The sequence below is a fragment of the Taudactylus pleione genome, unplaced genomic scaffold (assembly GCF_031769625.1).
Source record: "Taudactylus pleione unplaced genomic scaffold, aTauple2 ptg000560l, whole genome shotgun sequence".
Lineage (NCBI taxonomy): Eukaryota > Metazoa > Chordata > Amphibia > Anura > Myobatrachidae > Taudactylus > Taudactylus pleione.
In genome coordinates, this window is record NW_028284962.1 from 1232978 (window position 1) to 1255202 (window position 22225).

A 22225-nucleotide genomic window follows, 5' to 3' on the forward strand; every position below is an offset into this window, starting at 1 on the left:
GGAGCCCTGGCAACCATTGTCACTTCCTCTGGGTACTTAAGGGCTGAACTGCAGTTCTCCTGGGCCAGTGCAATGTTATTCCCAGCCTAGCTGGGTACTAGTTCTCTGAGCTCCTTGCTATACCTTGTTCCTGCTGAGTCTCACATATACTGTATATTGCTCCGTGTTCCAGCCTCCTAGACACTCTGCATACCAGCAGCGCTACTCCCTGCTACCACCCCCAGAGGGAGCCCTGCTTAACTATTCTGACTCGCAGGTCCAGGACCCTTAACACTAGTCACCCCCGGGCCTATAAGCTGGGCAACTATCTCACTGTCAGACTCAGTTTCCTCAGTGTCTCTGCAGTTCTTAAACCAACCTCACACAGGTGTCTGTAATCAGCTGCCTTCCAGATTCTGATTTAGGCAACACTTGAACTAGACATTACACATTCCTACTGCCTTTGCTCTGCCAAACCTGGGATAACTAAATATCCCACATTTACCTCATGTGGAATTATGCTGACCCTGTCACAGTATATAAACATAAATGTTATAATATTAGTCAGGACTCGACTAGATGCTAGATAAGTGTATCATATGTTAATTATGTACAATCTGTGTTTTATATTTTATATTATAAACTTTTGAAATAATGTTTGAGAACAAAACCAGTTCTATGATTAGATAAACCAGGTAAACTGACTGTACACCTGGATGCAATAACGATCCTACTCAGATGGACCAATCAACCAAGATTGTGTGCTATTTAAACACAAACATTGGAGCAAGGAGTTACTCTTTGATAAAGCCCCCCTATTGTGGGGCGAAACTAGTGAGAGCTGAAACCCTGTTTTGTGGACACCATAATTGTGACTATACATACAGTACCTCTCCTATGATTTCCAAACCGAGTGTGATTATACACTGGACTCCATATGCTCTTCTGCTGATAGGAGTGACAGCCTGCTGTGTGTTCCCTGCAGGTATAAAGTGATCTGAGCCAGCGCTGACTATTTCCACAACAAATCAGCTGAAAATTTGGAGACACACCTGAGCATAGACCACCCCCCCCCCTTAATGCGCGGTATACCATGAGTACAAGTGACTGGGTAACTATCCGCTATTTTGTCCAGTCAAAGTGCTAAAAAGTATCAATATTACTGTGATTAGCAGTGGGGTACATAAACAGACTGTTCAAACCTGATTAGTATTTATGGTCTAAAGAGGAAAATCTATGGACTTTAAGCACTCCACTACAAATAATTTTTCTCAGGATGTCTGTGAACATTTATTGAACTTTTCATTACTTCAGGCTCATTTGGTGTATATGTACGTATATGCAACATATATAGCATTATTGACATTCGGAGGTTCGCAAACATCCAGTGTTCAAACACTCATTAATTCAAGGTTTTTTATTAACTGTTTTTATATATGAAGTCAATTATATGTAACAGATGTTGTAATATATTTTTATATGTGGAATGTATATTAAATAATATGTGTATTTAACATAAGTATTAGAGTCCTGCCTGATATTTTCTGCCCTCTCACAATATTGTTAGGATAAGCGCAGAGATAATTCTATCTTCATTCCATTCTCCTAGACAGTCAGATAAGACCAAGAAATTGATGCCCTGGGTACATGAATATGATACCAAAAGTAGCTAAAAGCCTGTGGCCTATTGTAACTTCAGACCTGGATCTTAGATGCTTACATGAGACCAGGCTGATGCCAAGCTATATTAGGGGCAGAAACATCAAAGATCTGGTCATCAAAACAGACATTACTGGTTTTGGTAAAAATAGATCAAATAATTTTTTTGAGCCATAGAAACGGCTGTTTTAAATGTCTAGGTTGTACTACTTGTTCTTATTCAGACACGGAACACCATCTTACATTCTTATTAAAGTAAAGATCCTTAATCCATGGCCCTTGACATGTAGTACCAGTTATGTTGTTTATGTAATTTTGTGCCCTTGTGGCCTTTATCACATTGGGAAAACAAAAATGCCAACTCAAAATAACAATGGCACAACATCGTTCAGCAATAAGAGCTGCTCTCTTGTCGGGCACCAGTGAACAACCAGTGGCCCGTCATTTTGCCACACTGAGACATAACATTGCTATGCTAAAATATTAAATTATTGACCATGTCCCGAATTGAGTGAGGGGTGGTGACAGAGTAAAGAGACTGTGACAGCTGGAATCCAGATGGATAGATGGATTAGATACATTGGCTCCATGAGGCTTAAATGAGTCCCTTGGTTTGATTAATTTTATTTAGACTTTAAGCACACCTGTTGCAAAGCACCTAGGAAAACATAATAATAATAAACATAATAAACAGTGGGGTTTTAGTTCATGAATTGAGTGCTTTTTTTTAAATTCATTTTTATAATTAATCATTTTTGTGATCACATTTTCTCATGCACCCCTTTTAACTAGTTTAATCTAACTTGTGTCAGCTGTTTTACTAGGTGCTTTGCAACAGGTGTGCTTGGTAATTGTCTCGCGTTTAAAAGCAAAGTTGCTGTGAGCTTTAAACTTTGATAGCATACCCTGAGTTTCATCAATTCATGAACTATTCCACTGTTTATTATGTTTATTATTATTATTCTTAGTTATTATGGTGAGTGCAGAGCCCCTGTGATTTCTATTTAAACAATGTGGTCACATACCATGTTGCACCCCAAATCTAGGAATGGTGAGTGCCGTGGATTAGTGCTTTTTTTATATATATAAAATGAATATGAAAAGAGTGAAGAAACAAAACAGGAAAGCATTTAGGTCCTGATTCAGACCCGCTCGCAAGCGCATAGTGCTCGCAAGCGGGTCGTTGGTGGCCCACTGCGCATGCCCCGGAGCAAGCACAAAAAGCACTCGCTCCGGCGTTCGCATCCAAAAGGAGCGGCTGTCGATGTTGATCGACAGCTCGCCCCGTTTGGAAAGTGGGGCGGGGGGGTGGCTGAGCAAATGGAGGCGTTCCTGCAGGAACGCCTGCCGTTTGTGGGGGTGGCCCTACTGACATCACTCGTGTCAGTAGGAGGACTTCCTGCTCTATTAGATCAGGAAGTCCATTGGGGCTTGCGGCAATGAGACCCTACCGCAAGGGTCTCGTCGCAAGCCCGATGGTCGCGATGGTCTTGACCATCGTGACCATCACCTGGCCGCTTGCATAAGCTGTGGGTGATAACCCACAGCTATGCCAGCGGCCAAGAGGCCGCAACTAAAACAACAAGCGCCCGCCCTGATTCAGAGCGAGCGCTCGCTTTTTGCGAGCGCCTCTGAATCATGGCCTTAGTGCGGTAATTAAAATCATTTATCGTTTATGGCTTGGTAAGTAATGTGTGAAATAAAGCTCGTCTGTTAAATCATCCTCATCCGCGTCTGACTAGGGACAGACCTTGTAAATTACTACCTGTATGTATATTCACGTTATGTCACACAGTAGAGGCCCTTATTCATGTTATGCCACACAGTAGTAATTCCCCTTATACACATAACGCCACAGTAGCAGTACCCTATATACATAAAGCCACAAATTAGTAGTGCCCTTATACGCATCATGCCACACAATGGTGTCATATAAATAAATCGCGAGGGGGGATGGGACAGGAAGAAACTGAAGGTGCTGCAGCTGTTCAAGGGGGGTGGATGCAAAGAGGGGGCATGTTGCGATCGGGGAGTATGAGGACACTGAAGGTGTGGTTGGGGGGTGATGCTGAAGGTGCTGCTGTTCGGGAGGGGGCTGTGCGGGCAGGCATATACAGTACCTGAGCTGCTGAAGCCGCTAGTGTACTCCTCCTCTGTTAAGCTCACAGTCTCACACTCCGACCTCCACTGCTATTGCTATTTGCCACTGCACCACTGCTGCCATTGGCCCGGGGATCTATCTGAGAGGCAGAGCTCCGGATTGCATGGAACAAGCCAGGCGCACCGCTACTGAGATGCGGGCACCCGGCAAAAAGAGATTGTGGTGGCGGACGGTTCCGCCCCAGGGCATGCTGCGCTCTGTGCGGAGCGCTGACCGCACCACCCTAGTTATGGCCCTGCTGTAACACAGTGAGAAGATGGTGCCGCACATGTGCAGTAGTAGCTTCAGCGGCCATCTTGGTACAGAAAACCTCCCTGGAGGAGCAATATGAAGTCTGTGCTCTCCATCTTTATAAGAGAAATAGACCAATGAGGGGGAATAGAGAGATGGAGTAATAGGGGAGAGAAAGTAGGAGAAAAAGAGTTGGCAGAGTGCTGAATAGAGAGAGGAGGAAAGACACAGGAGACATTTAGTGCACAATATTAACATAGGCAAACACAGGGGGGGTTTCCGTCTGCCTGGAAACCCCCCTCCCCAGCCCACACCATGACCACAATAGAAATAGTAATATAATAGATTGTTACTAGTGCTGCATGTTCTTCTCAGTATCACAAATGAAATGATTAGCACCACCTGTGGATCTTTTAACATGTATCAGTCAGTAATAAATAACTTGTGCACCAACTAGAAGATCTGGAAAACATTCACTGTTAGAGATGCACTGCTATAGAGCCCAATATGTACATATATGTCCAGGGCAGTGCTAGGTTCTTCTGCTGCGCCTCCAGGCTCCCGGACTTTCTCCAATAGTCTGGAATAGTGCCCACATCTAAAATAAATACATTCAGCTCAGGCAGGATGGCCCTACTGGCGCATCTAATGGCTTATGGTGATCACTGGTCCTGAATATGCTGGAATTAATACACACAATACACTTTGTATGACGCTTATTAAAGCTGGTTAAGTACTAATTCTGCCCTCTTCACATACATGCCTACCCTCCCGGTTTTCGCGGGAGGCTCCCGATTTTTCGGGTAACCCCCCGCACCCCCGGAAGGGTAGGCATTTCTCCCTAGTGAAGTGGGCAGAATTAGGAGAATACCCGCGGCAATCGCCGGTCTCCGTGAAGGGGGCAGGGCTTAAGCTGTGATTCTGCATGAATCACAGCATTTGGTCCCTCCCCCTATGTAAATTGTGCCCAATCGCGACAATTTTACCGCGAGGGGGCGGGGCTTAATGATGCGAATCGTCAAGCCCCGCCGCCGTTGGCCCCCTGCTGCTTCTCTTACCCGGGCTTCTCCCGGGAAGAGAATATTAAAGGTAGGCAACCCTGCCTCTTCATTGACAGGCCACACTCGCTCAAATAATTAAGCATTTGGAAACCCCCCTCTGGAAATCCTGCGTTTGCCACTGATTAATACTGTAGTTGGGTTTCTCAACAAATTAAAATCGCTATGGAAATATCATGTATAAATTGATCATTAAAACAAACTCAAGAGGTTTTCCATTAATTTTGCACTGTATTACTAATAGGATAATTCAAGCTAATTAAGGGGCAATATAAAACAGTTATTTAATATGCTAAATAGTATTGTCTTCTGTTCTACGTATTTATGCTGTGGTATGCTGTGTTTGGTAATCTTTCACCAACTTTATACTAGTATGACTAGTATGAGTTAGGACACGTTATTTTTCACATATGAGTTAGTAGTAGGACACAAAATTTGGTAACTTCGTACTTAAAGATTTTTGCTTTGTCTATAGAAAAGGAAAATGACATTAATAATCTATAAAATATCATCTGTCTCTTTAAGCACAGAGATTTTATTAAACCATGATTTTTTTATATGAAACAGATACATATGCAGAACCTATATTTTGCTACAATAAAGTAAAACATTAACACTTATAATCTTTCTTCCTTGACATTCTGCATGGTTTATCTATACCTCCTCACAATCCTTTTAAAATGCACATATTTACTAGTGTGGTTGTTTATTTTTTTGTACAAAAATAGATGTCATCCATAATGACATTCAAAGACCAATAAAGACATTAATTTCACCATCAGAAAAATACCTTTCTAAATAACCTTATTACAAAAAGTTGTTGCTTCCACTGTGCACAATGTTATGACCCAGCAGTAGAGTGACACAATATAGGTATTTATATATATATATATATATATATATATATATATATATATATATATATACCTGTATTGTGCTCAGTCTCATCTAACAGTGTTCATGGGCAAGACACATAGATTTTTAGCACAACAGTAGAAATTGTACAGAGCAATGCTAATTGATTGTCAAAGTAATAGGACCTTCATCCCTGATCTACCTACTGTCAGGGACACAATATATGAAGGAGCAGTATCCACATATCACAGGCAATATTTATATTAAAGAGCCACTAAATCTCAAATATCAGCTCGTTGATTATGAAAAGGCATTTTATGACATTCACATATGTAAAAGTCCCTAGATTCGGACAGGTGTTAGGGTAATTCACATTTTATGTACAGTGGCACCAGTGGTTAGCTTTGCAGCACTGGTAATGAGGGAGTAAATTTACTAAGAGTCGATTTTGATTTTCAGTCAATTTTTTAAATCGGGTATTTACGTAAGACAAAATCGGCTCAAAATCAACTGAAAACAGACTTTAGACTTGAATAGAACATCGGTACTATAATATAGAGTTCTATACCAAACCCTTATTTACTAACAGTCGATTTGAAATCGACTCAAAATCTACCTCAAATCACTAAAATTAATACACACATCTGAAGCAGGTTTGTTTAACTTCTAAACCATGTGCATTTAGCTGAAGCCTCAGTATGATGCCTATAAAAGAGACACAACCATGTGGTGCACTCTGCTACATTAATCATGGCAACTCAAACTTTTGCAATGCTGTGCATTTTCGTGTAGTATGCAAATCACCATCTGACTGAGAACCAGGAGCAGCAAAGAGTGGAACCTCAGCAGCTTATTGTGGTACCCCAGAGCCTATGCAGACCTAGGTTCTTCAGTGGTCGGTTAAACCTCAATGCATTGTCTGCTGACAAGGTCATACAGATGTTCCATTTCAGCCGTTCTAACATAATGATGCTGTATGAACTCGTCAAGACTCAGCCAGTGCATGGTCACGTGACGTATCAGGTCTGCATAAGCTGCCTTTGAGTTTTGCATTTCTTTGTGACTGGCTCCTTTCAGTCAGTGTCTGGGAAAGTGATGGGCATATCTCATTCAACCTGCCACATCTGGCTTTTGCACCTGTCAGTTGTTTATGCTGCTAGCCGACCAAATAGGCATTCATAGTTAGAAACAAGAGAAGTAACTAAGGCCAGATTCTCTTCAAAGGAAAAACAGACATTGCATACTGCTTTAGTGTTGCCAGTAGACCTGTAATCATCTGACTGGGACTCCTGCTCCTCCTCCTGCATAGGCTCATCAGTCTCAGCCTCCACACTCTCTGTCTTATCCTGTCTACCTCCATATAAATACTTAGTACACTTAACAAAGTCACACAAACACTAACACTCAACATACACACACAAACACTGACAAGATCTTAAATTAAACATGCTTTCAAAAAATAAAAGATAAATTCAAACTGACAGAAAATGACAATTAGACAACATTCACCACTCAATACAACTGTCACCTTCCCAAATAATCAGTTTTTCTCCTGCCAACACCTTGCTCCTCTCTCCAACAACTACACCTTCAGTTAGCTAGGGCATTTTCCAGCATTTTTATAAGGTGTGGGGGTCTCAAAGTGCATGTGACATGTTTTGGCCAATAGGGATGCATTTGTCTAATGAAAGTCGATTTTGAGTCGATTTTATCGTCTATTTGAGAGTGAATTTACCAGATACAGCACTTCAAATAGAAAGCACATCACCAGCGACTTCATAATAGAACCAATACACTAATTTGAATAGACCGAGGAGTAGCTAATCGGTCGATATTGGTTGATTTTTGAGTCAATTTTAAACTAGTTCCAAAATCGGCTGTTAGTAAATTTACCCCGTGGATTTAATTGTTACACAGGTTAGATTCTAGGTTCGATTCTGCACAATGTATGTGCTTTCCATGGTCACGTGGGCTTCCCTACAGTATTTACTCCAGTTTCCTCACACGGTTAATAGACATTATTGTAGGTTACTGAGCTCCTGTATAAATTTTCCCATCTGTGTGCTAGTATTAAGATGTGACTAAATAAAATGTTCAGCTGATGTATGGTATGTTGCCACTGTATAAGTAAAACTTTAATATTAAATTATAGCTGTTTTTATTATATTGTTGCAGTAGTTTGTTGTTTTACATAAAGCAATTTAAATTTTAGGTTTAGTGGTTCTAGTATACAGCTGCTGAAATAAAGTAAATGTCCCAACTCCATTCAATATCTTTGTTGTAACAGTGTTGCAACAAGTATATTCAAGTCTTAAACTTAATCTATCAATTGTTTCTACATTCACTTAATTACCATTAGATGGACAACACAAACCACAGATATAAAGAACATACATAATTGTCTGACATTCACAAGTAAGAGCCTAAGCAACAACATTTTATTTTTGAACACTCAGTGCTAGATTTTGGTATTAAGTGCTTACACCCCAAAGTAAGCATATACCTAGTTTTCTATTACCCCTCCATTTAGATTCAAGACCAATATTGTTTACACTGCAGTATTGTAGCCAATGTAGTGTCAGATATGATAAAATACTACAGTACAGCTTAGCTGGATAGTTGATGTATGCAGATGTTGGCATACCACATCTATTTTCTTGTATGGCTTTGCTTATTGGATGTTGTGGCAATGTAATGAGTGCACTTTGAGTCCACAGACTTCACCTGAAACCTTAACAACTGTAATAGGGTTTATCAGGGAGTCACCCGTGCAGCACACTTGGTGACTATAATACATTCAAAGGTGGTCAGAAAGAACTTTAAGTCCTATGTATGGCATTATAAAGTTATCACAGAACAAGTAGTTGGTCATTTTTAAAAGACAATTCATCACCTATTATGTGAACTATTCATGTAGTCAACAACCACAAATGTATCCAGTGCCAAATGGTCTTTGTCATTCTTTCCAAGGAGCAGGTGGATACCATGTTTGTCGCCTCCAGATATCTGTGTGTGAACTGCAACAGGAACACAGAGACAACGGAGACTTCAGCCAGACCACCATGTCATTAAAAAACCTCAACTTTTTTTTACAATATCCAAAAGGAAGTGGTAATGTTTTTCTTTTCTTTCACAGTTTATATTCACAACAACTGTCATGAATCTAACTGGTCCGTAGGTCAGTGTACTGAAGCTCAGAGCTGAACACTTCCTTATAAAGTGGAGGAAAAGCATTGGCTGTGTCCGGGTGAAAGAGACGAAAAAACTCCAATTTGTCGAAATGAAGGTTGCAGATGGTTTTCATAAGTGGGAGTTTAGAAATCATCTGCAAACAGAAGAAAAAAACAATATGTATTATCCACTATGATGAATTCATTATCTACTGGTAAATTTCTGTCACGTACTTTATACTAAAAATGAATGTAAGTTCTTGCTTTTGATGCTATGATATTTTTTTCAATATGTGGCTCTGTACTAATACCATGAGAGCAAAGGAAACATTTTTCTCTGATTGAGTCTGATGCGGAGTTGAACTGAAGCGGCTTGCAGGACATTAATTGCTCACGTTTGTACTGTGCATGCCAACGCATGAATAACCCATTCAGATTTGCATGTATCTGGGACTTGCACCTCCTTATGTCAGAGGAGAGGTAATGGGCATGCAATGGCAGTCTGAGTACAGAAGAGAAGTGTTCACGCAAATGGGTGGTAAAATAGGGATCTCAGGCAAGATTGTCTTGTGATGAATTTACGTATGCTGCCGCATCCCATTTAAGAGGCATATTACCAAACAGGGAAAATGCTAATTAATTAAATAACTCTGAACTTGAAACCCAGAGTTATTGCCTGTGTGGCATATCCAGCGCCTATTTGAATTCCCCTCCCTAAGGGGTTAACATGCACTAATCCATAGATTCCATGCAAAGTGCTGGGGTCTATTTTTTTTTAGGCCTTTTTTTTATTTTTAAAGACCTTTTTATTCAGGTTTATAAGTAATATACAGATATACAAGAGATACTGTATATACATAATAAAGAGGAATATCATTTACATCAAATATTACCATTTGAAAATCAGTAACATACATTGCTAATACTGTACAGAGATAAAACCTAAACCAGTTTTACATGTACATAGGGAAAATGTGAAATAATGAGTAAGTCATCATCTAAAATAAGTAGAAATTTTCCAATAGAGAAATAATCCTAAATTATCCTTTCACTTTAAGAACATCCCTTAATAAGTTTTTAAATAGTGTAATACTACAAATGACATAAAAACTAAATAAAGTAACAAGTAAGGAGGGGCAGGAATCACAAAGGGAACATACACTAGGAGGGGGAACAATTTAATTTATTTTAATTTCAGTTAATTAATGGCATGAATGTATTTTATAGATATGTCATTAAGTTATGCTATATGGAGAACAATAGATAATATTACAAAAATTAAATTCAATATATTAATAACTTGAGAATGCCTGGATAGGATGTCTTTTAATTTATTACAGATATGATTATTGTTATTGCTTGAATCTACACACAGAGGCACAGTGGAGAATTATTAATAAATGAGAAAATTATTTAAGGATCATATAAACAGAGAAACTTGGAATAATAGGAACTTCTTATGATGAATATATAGATTGTGCTTCATTGTTTTACTTAGCTCTATCCAGAGAACAAAGAGCAAATTGACGTTACAATTGGATATTGTTTCCATTTATGAATTACGTGTCAAAATTTGATTGGTGGAGTTTCGATCATCAGATGATAAAAGCCGGGTCCGACAGGACGATCAGCTTGCCTTGATAAAGCATTTACTTGTGAAACGTACGTTGGCAATTCCGACCGTACCGAGTTTGTGATTATTATTAAAATGATGTCTATAAATTAGTTCACTTAAGTTAGAGGCAGTCGTTTAACAGCAATCAGTTGTGAGGGGCAGTGGTTAAGGGCATTGTGATTTATATGTGATATATTCTAATTAGGGATGTGCAGGCTCGGAATGATGATGTTCGTCCGTGCAAGATGACGTTTTGCCTCTTTCTGAGTTCCGTTTTTTTGGAGGGAAAAATCCGAACTCCACGTGCAAACTCGAACCTATCCGAGCCTGCACATCCCTAATTCTAATACAGTTCATATATTCAAGATACAATATCCACACAAGGGAGGAAAGAGGAAAAAAAATATATACTTTGTATAGGCTGCATTCTGTTTTTATGTCCATGCTACAAATGGAATCCTGTGATATCTCCTAAAAAGGAATGAGCTCAGAGATCACTGGTGAACATAACATGTAATACACTAATAAGTGACGAAGGTGTACTCAAAACAAAAATGCTGGCTAGTATCAGGAGAGTAGGAATTAATATTTATTGAAATCAGTGATACATAATCAAGTGAACGAGACTAATATACAGTATACTGTAATATACAGTGTGCGCTATATAAATAACTGGTAATAAATAATAATTATATTCTTGAATAGAATTAGTGGGGAACCGCACGGCATCAACTTTTACAACACTTTTTCATAATTTTTTCACATTTCTTTATATTTTTTAATATTTCACTAACTGTTCATTGATTGTACATTTTAATGTCATTAATAAAAGTTACATTTTAATTATATGAGTGCACCATAATTAAGACAGCCCTATCCAAGTCTCTCTTCTTGTTTGTAAGTCTAATTTGTTGTCTAGGGTGGCACCCCCTATCCTTTACCAGCCTTTGACTACAGGATCAAGATATTAGGGGCTCTCTGCAATACCTATAATCCCAAAAATTTTAGACGTTTGGACTTGTGCAGATAAATGTCTTATTTCTCTCTTTGTTCGGAACAAGGAAGAGGAATCCTAGGCAAAATGAATATTAGACTTATAAATGTCAAGCTACTAAAACATTTCAACAATCAAGAATCAGGAGAGAAACATGGAAATAGTGGAGATAATCTAGTTGATTTTGGTATGCTGCTCCCATAGTTTAAGGAGAGGTTCAATGACGAGAAGTCTTCTATACAAAGGACAAGAATCATGATTCTGCTAACAACCTCCGATGAAGAAACCAATCTGTAGATTCAAATAATTAAAAAATCTGTTTTTGAGTAGGGGAGTATATATGACAAAGTTGTGAGTACGCACTAGTAATACAATTGAAATGAATGGAAAATTGCTAATACATAATTGATACCAACATCATGGTTCATCACAAAAACTTGGTGGTGCACCCTAAAGGTTTGTGCTAAACACATATAAAAGTACTTTCTGCAGGGGGGCGTGGCTTGGACGCCGAGGAAGAAGGCAGCATGGAGTCAGAGCTCCGCTCATCCTGACTCTGCCACACCAGATTTGCTCTCCTCACTCAACGCCACTCGACTGTCCTGCCACTGAAAGTCATCCTAACCCCCCAGAGCGGGTGTTCCCGGTGTTTCGCGGGGTCGAGGTGCCCGGTAACGAACTGCCAGGCCACGCGGCCTAGCGCCACAGCAGCTGCGGCCTGAGGAATCGGGACTGGATTCCCGTCCCCTTCACCTTACCTGTAACTCCGGCGGGACCTGTAACATCCGCTGGCTGACTACATCCAAGGCGCGTGTGGCCTCTGGAACACGTGGGGATGGCGCTGGTCGGGTCCCTGCAACCGCAGACCTCCTGCTTGAAAAGCCAGTATACAGCAGGTTCCCCTTGGTGCATATACCTGCTAGCCGCCGGAGCCTTTTTTTTTCTGCTGCTGGTCATCTCAGCCGGGCTGTTAGCTGTGAGGCCCCGCTTGCTGACGGGAACATCGGCCGCATGTGACTCCCTGGAGTAAGGGGAGGGTGGTGAGTCCCTGAGGGGAGATTATATTATATTGCATCTCCACATACCACTGCTTTACCTGCTCCACTGTCACGTGACCTGTTGGCCCTTTTCTCTGTGTCTGGAATTCCTGAATAACTATCTGCACATACTCAGTTTATCTTTCACTAGCCTAACAGGTTTAACTTTTCTCAGCTACTTTGCTTGCTCTTGCCTTGACATTTTTTACTTTTGTGCTGGTGGATATTTGCCATTTACTCTGCACTGGCCCCCTCTTGTGGTCTCTTGTGATAATTGCATCAAGCATATAAGAATGTCCTGGATGGTGCATCTCTGGAGTTAAAGATGTTCGCTTAATATTATCACCCAGCTTGCCTGGATTATTATTGTAGAGCCCTGTGTCTCACTTTTTATACCGTAGTTTTTTTTTTGCTATTTTTATCATTTCACTATGTCGCAGAGAGGTAAGAAACCTCCACCATCCTCTGCAAATTTCTTTGGATCTAAATCCAAGGGCTCTCAGAGTTCGTCATTACTCCCAGAATCCCCCACCCCTCCCCTTGCTTATCCGAAGCTGGCATTGATCCCCAAATTCAAGCGGTTATGACTGGTTTGTTGGAGGGAGTTCAATCCGCATTCAAGCAAGAACTGTCAAAAGCTATAACAGAATTTAAATCAGAATTGACATCTCTCGGCAACAGAACGGACGCGCTGGAATCTAAATCGGACGACTTATGCCGTTCCAAAAATCGTCTTGATAAAGAACTCTCTAGACTTCATGACGAGGCGGAGGCACTCAAAGAAAGACTAGAGAACCAAGAGAATCGTTCTCGTCGCAACAACTTACATATCCGTAATATAGCAGAATCAGTCCTTAGCTCCTCCTTACCGTCATTTCTAAAAGACTTTTTTCAACACTTAGTTCCAGCTCTCACAAATGAAGATTGTTTATGTGATAGAGCCCATAGAGCACTCCGATCGAAGCCTTCTTCTACTCAACCTCCTAGGGACGTTATAGTTCGCCTGCACTATTTTCGTTCAAAGGAACAGATTTTGTTAGCTACTCGAGACTCTCCAGTGATACCATTCCAAGATATGCAGTTACAAATCTTCCAGGACCTGGCCCTTTCTACTATTCAGAAACGGCGGGATCTTCAGCCAGTCACTAAGATTCTACGGCAGCAAAAAATCCGATATCGCTGGGGATTCCCCTTTATGCTTCATGTTTCAGCAAATAACACTGTGCAAGGTCAAGATTTATTAGCCAAGCTTAACCTTCTTCCGACGCCGACTTCTGATCCGGTGACTGCTGCAGCCTCTCCCAAACCTCAACGCTCCCAACCTCCTTCACCAGACTGGACCAGGGTGTCCCGTCACCATGTTAAGGACTGTGACCCCACTTGAACTGTTCGGTCACTCCCTGATGTTTGTTCTCTTTATAATAGGGTTTAAGCTCCCTACAATGTTCTTTTTGAAGTTTGCTAGGAGGAACAGTCCTCCCCTCATGGTTCTTTGCGACATACGTAGTTATTATTTTCATGAATATTACGATGTTTAGAAAATGTTTCTCTCTGTCCCTTGTCTTTCCCATTCTCCCCCCTCCCTCCCCCCCCCCCTTTTTTTTTTTTTGTTTGTTTTGTTTCTATATATTGACACAGGTTTATGATCTCTGTACTACAGGGATTTTTGTTTGATTTGGTTATAGCCGATCTTATATTTAAGGGTCCAGGCAGTCCTGATTCTATTGGACGGTCCTTCCACTACCCCCCATGCTCCCTTTAATATATTTGAATAATGTTTTGTTGATTGATACTATTGTGGTCCTTGTTTGGGACCCAACTTACCAGGCTTGTTACCCAAATGGGTTCTCTGTTTCTTTCTTTTTTCCGTGTGCTTTTCTTTCTCTGTGGCTCTATTATGTTTTTCTTCCCCATTTTTTTTTCCTTTTTGTCCCCAAGGGTGGCTCTACTTGGGCCAAATTTTTGACTTATTATATCTGTGTGTTATGTCTGTAGCACTTCTTTATATATTTTTCCATGTCTCTTAAATTGTTATCCATTAATGTAAACGGTCTTAACTCTCCTAAGAAACGTACCGTTTTCTTGGGGGCTTGCAGGAGGGAGAAAGCCGATGTTGCATTTGTACAAGAGACCCATCTTACGGGCCCGCATTCCCAGCTTCGAGGTAGGTGGTTCGCCCAGACCTTCTTTGCTTCAGCGAATTGTAAAAAATGCGGGGTAGCCATTTTAATTAGGCGTAATATCCCTTTTGTCCACATTAAAACTGTGACAGACCCAGAGGGTCAATTTCTTATAGTGATCGGTACCTTCCGTACTGAGATTTTCACTCTGGTGTCAGTGTACGCTCCTAATCAAGACCAGCCCCAATTTATGGATTCTCTGTTCAGGCGTATCAGCAGAGTTGCGCAGGGCCATATTATTTTGTGTGGGGATTTCAATACCATTATTGACCCCCTGTTAGATAGATCTAACCCACCTTCAAACTCCTCCGGGATGTCTCTTCCTATAGCTTCTCGTACTCTCCTGGCTTCCCTTAAACACTATGGCCTTTGTGATTCCTGGCGTCTTAAACATCCTCACATCAAGGACTATACTCATTTTTCAGCTCCACACCAACATTATTCCAGGATAGATATGATCCACATTTCCTCCACTATTACCTCTCTGGTTACGGAAGCCGGTATTTCCCCCTTTACATGGACAGACCATGCAGGTATCTATATTCTATTAGATGTACAGCGTTCTCCTCGTGGGAAGCGTAACTGGCGTCTTGATGACTCCCTTTTACAACATCCCTCCCTCTGCTAGAAATAAAATTGGCGGTGACCCGCTACTTTGAGGAGAATACCTCTCCTGATATTACCTCTAGTATCCTCTGGGAAGCCCATAAGGCTACTATGCGGGGTTTTCTCATATCTAAAACCTCAGCGGTTAGGAAAGCGGCTGCATTAATTCCCTTGAGTCACAAATTTCAGTGCTATTGATTCAACATAAGACATCCCCTAGCGCCTCTGTGCTAACCCAAATTGAGAAACTACGAGGTCAGCTTAATGCCCTTCTGTGTCGCCGCGCTGCGCTTATCTTGCAAAAACTTCGTCAACGCTTTTATGATAAATCTGACAAAATCGATTCTTTATTAGCCAATAAACTGCGTCGCAGACAAGCATCAGGTGCGATAGACAAATTACACTCTCCGTCCTCTGGTTCTCTTACCTATGACCCTGCAGTTATGGCTGAGGAATTTCGGACCTTTTATAGTTCCCTTTATAATTTATCAGACTCTTCCTACCCCACTTCTGCTGGAGCCGAGGGGGTGCGCTCATATTTGTCCTCTACTTCCCTACCCAGTCTCTCAGAATCCCAATTATCTACTCTCAATGACCGTATTTCAGATGAAGAAACAATAGCTGCTATTAGATCAATGCGTTCCTCTGCTGCCCCGGGCCCCGATGGGTTTACAGCCCAATATTATAAACTGTTTACAAAAGAACTTGCCCCACATCTTACATCTTTATTTAATGATATCTTGGAAGGCGCTTATTTTGTTCCTGATACAACTCGGGCCGACATTGTGGTGATCCGTAAACCTGATCGTGATCCTACTCATTGTATTAACTATAGACCGATTTCATTATTAAACGCCGACCTGAAAATTTATGCTAAAATCCTAGCGACTCGGTTAGCTCCTTTGCTTTCTTATTTGATACATCCGGATCAGGTCGGGTTTATACCTGGACGTCAGGCATCGGACAACACCAGACGCGCCATTGATCTGATACATTCTATTCATAAAAGGAAACTTCCTTCCCTGATTTTAGCTCTAGACGCGGAGAAGGCCTTCGACCGTATTTCCTGGCCCTTCATATTTGCTGTCCTAGACAAAATGGGATTTTCAGGCAAATTTTTAGATGGTGTTGTGGCACTTTACCGTTCCCCCATAGCAAGGGTTTCGGTTAATGGTGTTTACTCCTCCAGTTTTGGGATCACTAACGGTACTTGGCAGGGTTGTCCCCTCTCCCCCTTAATATTTGCTCTTATTATGGAGCCCCTGGCGGCAAGTATCCGTTGTAATAGAGCTATCTCGGGAGTATCCACTAACCCCTCTGAATATAAAATCGCATTATATGCCGACGATATTTTAGTTTCCCTCACTGATCCAGCCCATTCCCTAAATTCACTTTTAGAGGAAATAAATTCATATTCCCAACACTCGGGTTATAAAATTAATGTTACCAAGACTGAAGTTCTCGATTTCTATATCCCTGCTACACTAAAGCAAACCCTAGAAGCCATGCTCCCTTGTACTTGGCATAAAAAAAAAGATCAAATATCTTGGTGTTTTCTTAACTCATCATCATCATCAGCTGTTTCAGACAAATTTTCCCCACCTTCTAGATTGTATTAAGTCTGATTTGCATGAATGGTCCAATTATTTTATTTCTTGGATAGGTAGAATACATTCAGTTAAGATGAGCGTTCTCCCTCGGCTCTTGTATCTATTTCAGACCCTTCCGATTTACATTCCTCCATACGTGTTCAAATTTCTTCAGTACCAAACCTCATATTTCATATGGAACCGGAAACGCCCGCGGATCAGACTAAAGTTGCTTCAGCGGCCCTCCAGGGGTGGGGGTTTGGGTATTCCTGATTTTAAAAAATATTATTATGCTGCGCAGCTCTCTCATTGTGCTCAGTGGTGTAACTTCAATGCGGAGAAGGTCTGGGTAGCTATCGAGGCCGAGGAGCTGGGACTGGCTACTGTATCCCCTCTCTTATGGCTACCTAAGATTCATCGCCCCCGGACAGTTTCTTCCCACCCTGTAATTTCCCATTCTTTAGCAATTTGGGATTTAACCAATAGACGTTTTAAATTAGCTCCAGTCCCGTCCCCTTTGATACCATTACTTCACAATCCATCTTTTCCTCCTGGTTTATGCAAATCATCTTTTACTGCCTGGGCATCGGGTAATATCTATTATATAAATGATATCACTATAGATATTAATTTCCCACAATTTTCTGAAATCCGGGATAGAGTGGCAATTCCACCCAAAGATTTTTTCCGGTTTTTACAAATTAGACACTTCCACTCCAAAATTAGCTCGATTCTGATTAGCAGACCTTTGACTTCTCTTGAGTCTATATGTTGGAGAAGACCCTCCACTAAGGGTCTTATTTCTACTATTTATTCCTTACATGGGGATGAAGTAAACTCCAATCGGATTCTCATGAGTTGGCTTGGGAACGAGATTTGGGGCACTCTATAGATGCTGGGGATTGGACGGAGATCTGGGACAACGCTGCCGCCAGTTCTATTTGCGTCAAAATCAAGGAAAATATTTATAAATTGCTATATCGATGGTACTATGTACCATCGCGGCTACAAGTAATGTTTCCCGATGCTTCAGATAGATGTTGGAGGGGTTGTGGTGATGAGGGCAATTTTTTGCACATCTGGTGGACTTGTCCCAAACTGGCTAGTATATGGCAGGAGGTTTTCGATCTCCTCTCGTGCCTCTTCAAGATCACGGTCCCCTCTGATCCTCAGCATTTTCTACTTCCTTTAAATTTACCCTCTCTATCCCGATTTCAGAATAAGCTATTCCGACATATAGTATCTGCTATGACCTGCCAAATTGCAGCAGATTGGAAAAACCCTCTCCAATGCAGGCAATATTATCACGTATCTGGTATATATACAGGAATACATGACTGCTTTATTACGTAATACATCCAAAACCTTTGATAAAACATGGTCCCCTTGGCTGCAATACCAAAATATTTCCTCTCCATTCAACAATTAAATTTTTCTTTTATGGTTTTTTTTTTTTTTTTTCTATTATATCTAGATTACAAGAGAGTGATCCAATATAGAGTCCACCCATCCTTCTCTCCTCTTATTCTCTTTTGTCTTTCTTAAAGTTTTTTCTTTTCCTTTTCTCTCTCTATTCTTTTTTTCTGTTTTTCTTCTATTTTTAAACGGGTTGCCACACCATTGCATCAAGATATTTTTCTTGTTTCTATATTCTTTATTTTATTATACTGAGAAAATCTACTATTATATTATATTATTGTTCTGAAATAGTACAGTTCCTATTTTAAAAGTATGTTATGTGCTGTATTTTATTTTTGGATTTTGGAATGTACTGTTCTTATGTGATTTGCTCAATAAAAAGAGTTTATAAAAAAAAAAAGAAGTACTTTCTGCAAGAAGCAGAGGAAAATGACAAATATGCCTTTGTAGGGGCACTCTTATATAAATAAGAGTGCCCCTACAAAGGCATATTTGTTCTTTTCCTCTGCTTCTTGCAGAAAGTACTTTTAGTTGAGTAGGGGAGCCAAGCTTGTCTATGTAATCACCCCATTAAGTATAAAATTTTTCAACTCCCCTTTTAACATTTGGGAGGGTAGATTTTCTATCGAATATAGTAGTTGCAGGAGTTTGTGTTTTAATTCACTAATGGCAGGAGTGGAATGTTTGGTCCAGTGAATGAGGATGAATTTTTTTTGTCACAGTCACTATAATTGTGAGGAGAGGGATTACAGATTTTCCCCAGGCTTTATTTTTCACTTAAGAAAATTTGAACAAAGACAAGCAAGGGGATCTGAAGATAAGTGCAAATCAAATATACCATTTATATATAATAACTTTAATTTTATAGCAGTCCCAAAAGCAGTGAGAGAACCTAGCATTTTGCACATGACATTTGACACATTCCCCAGTTTCAGACGAAACCTATGTTTACGATGTGCTGGAGTGATATATGCTCTATAGAGAACTCTAGAATGCACTTCTTGAAGATATGCGGATTGTAGGATATATAATGTAGAGTCATAGCGAGAGAAAAGAAGCTCAGGACAAGAGATAGAGGGGAAATCAGTTTGTCAGGCTAGGAATGTCGAAACTCAACGTTTTGGGTGATACTTGTTTACAAGTACGGTGTATAACATTTTAGTACTATAGGGAATGGAGCAGTTATATTTTAGAAGGGAACAAATAGTATACGGGGAGGAGGAATTTTGAACTACAGGTGGTACAATGCTATATAATATCTCATTTGGATATACAAGTAAAAGTTATGTTGAGGCAATTGAAAACGCTGCTGGAGATCAGCGAAAGTGAGAAGAGTCCCACCTGGATCAAGTACCTTAGAGGTGTTATTTAATCCTTTAAAACGCCATTATGTGAAGGCTGAGGGGCCTATTCATTAAACCTAAAAATTTGATGGGAGATAATTAGCTTTAGAACTCTCATGGAGTTCTAGCTAATTATAGGTGGAATTCATCATTCCACCTCTCCATAAGTATCTATTCCGAAAAGCTGTCATTTTTGCGATAACAGCTTTTCGGGAAATAGATACTTTTCCCTGCCTACACTACCTTATCGCATCTGGAAACAGTGCTGCGCATGCGCTGTTACATCTGTAAAACCAGCGCATGCGCAGCACTGCCTACAGATGCGTTAATTCATAATTTTCGGAATTTGATGAATACCACAATGTCCACATCCCCATACTAATGTATGGGGAGTGTGGAAATTAACGCTGGGGAACTTCGCAAGGAGATATCTGTGATATCTCCTGTGCTAAGGCTGTTCATGAATACCAAAATAACGTTATTTAAGGAAAATGTCCTTAAAAACGTTATTTTAGTGTTGATGAATAGGCCCCTGAGTCCGAAAGTGTAGCAGAGAAAGCTGGGTTGCCCCAAAGGGGAATAAAAGGGCAGGTGAGGTGACATCTTTTAAGCTTTTTGTTTATTGAGATCCACACCTTGTATGTATCTCTGAATATTATATGATTACATGTACTAGGAGGTATGTCTTGGGGATAAAAATGCAATAAAGCCCCTGGGGAATACGTGTTAAATAACGCCATATCTACAGTGATATCTGTATATGTAGAATGTTCTAAAAGCCAACCACTAATATATCAAAAGAAAATCGCTATGGAGTATGTTTTAAAGTCCAAAAACCCCAGTCCACCTTTAGTTATTTTAGATTAGGAGATTCTGGGTCTTTTGCCCTGTCAGAGAAAGGACGTCATGAGACGGGTAATCTGCTTAGTATCAGATGGAGAAATAGCGATGGGGAGCATTTGCATACAATAAAATACTTTTGAGAAGATCACACTTTTGAGGATAGCCATTCTACCAAGTAAGGATAGTGGAAGAAGCTTCCAGCTGTCTAATAAGGAGGAGATTTTTTGTATAACCAAGGTGAAATTGGATAAAAAGAGGTCAGAGAGTGCAGATGTAATTTGAACACATAGATACATGATTTTTGAAGTGTTGAATTTAAATGGTGACAGCGCAGATATGGACTTAAGTGATCGGAGAATCTCAGATTTTTCCACATTGATCTTGTAGCACGAAAAAGAGCCAAAGGAATGTATAACATCCATGATCACCGGTACCGAGGTGGCAGGGTCGGAAATTAAAAGTATCATATAATCTGCGAATAAAGCAACTTTTAGATCAATGTTAGAAATTGAGATTCCCGATATAAGGAGGTGGCATGTAATGCAATGGCTAAAGGTTCAAAGGCAATTGTGAATAGGAGGGCAGATAGAGGGCATCCTTGGTGCATCTCTTTCTGCTTAATAAAAGGGGAAGATAAGTAGCCATTACAGGAGACCTGGGATTGGGGATTCAAATATAATGTTTGTAAGATATCAATAAATTGTAACGGGAATCCAAACCTTTGTAATGTGGAGAATAGGTGTGGCCAAAGCATAATGTCAAAGGCCTTTTCAGCATCTAGGGATAGGATTACACTAGAGGAAGAAGCATGTCACGTTTGGACTAGGGAGATCCTCTACTGAGGGATTGGAAGTTGGGGACCCAGGTTGGGAAAGGAACCGGAGGCGAGGGGCCTGGATATACGCCTTCCTCATCCACAAGTACCGGATGTTGGCTAGACCCGAGTCTAACTTACTGGGAGGTGTTCACCAGTGACCCCTCCAATTGGGATTTGGGTATAAGCTGCACCCAGAAAGCAGGTTGCGGCCCTTTGGTCAGGTATCCGGCACAAGTGGGAAACGGAAGAACACAATCACAGGTAAAGCACAGGAGAACGATTCTGGGAGATAGTAGTCGGATGCACACACACTGTGGTTCCAGACGCAGAAATAGCACTGGAGTTTCACACTTAGGAGATAGTACTCATGTACTGAGTACACACACCGTGGATAACACTAGGAAGATATCACTAGGAGAAAGGAGTTTGGAACCTGGAACGCTTCAACAGCATGTATTCACTGGAAGTAACAACGTTGTACAGGCAACTATCTGTTGTCCAGAGCCAGGCTAAATACCCTAAGGTAGCAGTCCACTGAAGGATAGTGTCAGCTAACAGCAACCAATGCTACCATTTGGTAAAGGGATAATCAAGTGATGTAGACTGTCATGGCTGCGTCCATGACAGCAACCTTAAGGAACCAAATTACGGAGCAGCTCATGGATAGAA

The 22225-nt window shown here is 40.6% G+C and overlaps 1 protein-coding gene across 4 annotated transcripts in view; it reads right to left on the reverse strand.

Annotated features, from left to right (window-relative positions):
* Positions 1 to 5619: 5619 nt before the first annotated feature.
* Positions 5620 to 22225, reverse strand: part of LOC148481812 (nuclear receptor ROR-beta-like) — a 94280-nt gene continuing 77674 nt past the window's right edge. For all 4 annotated transcript variants that reach the window (XM_088452948.1, XM_088452947.1, XM_088452950.1 and 1 more), the window contains one exon: positions 5620 to 9268. In XM_088452948.1, coding sequence (XP_088309074.1) covers positions 9107 to 9268 — 162 coding nt within the window. In that variant the 3' untranslated portion in view covers positions 5620 to 9106. The remainder of the gene's footprint in view (positions 9269 to 22225) is intronic.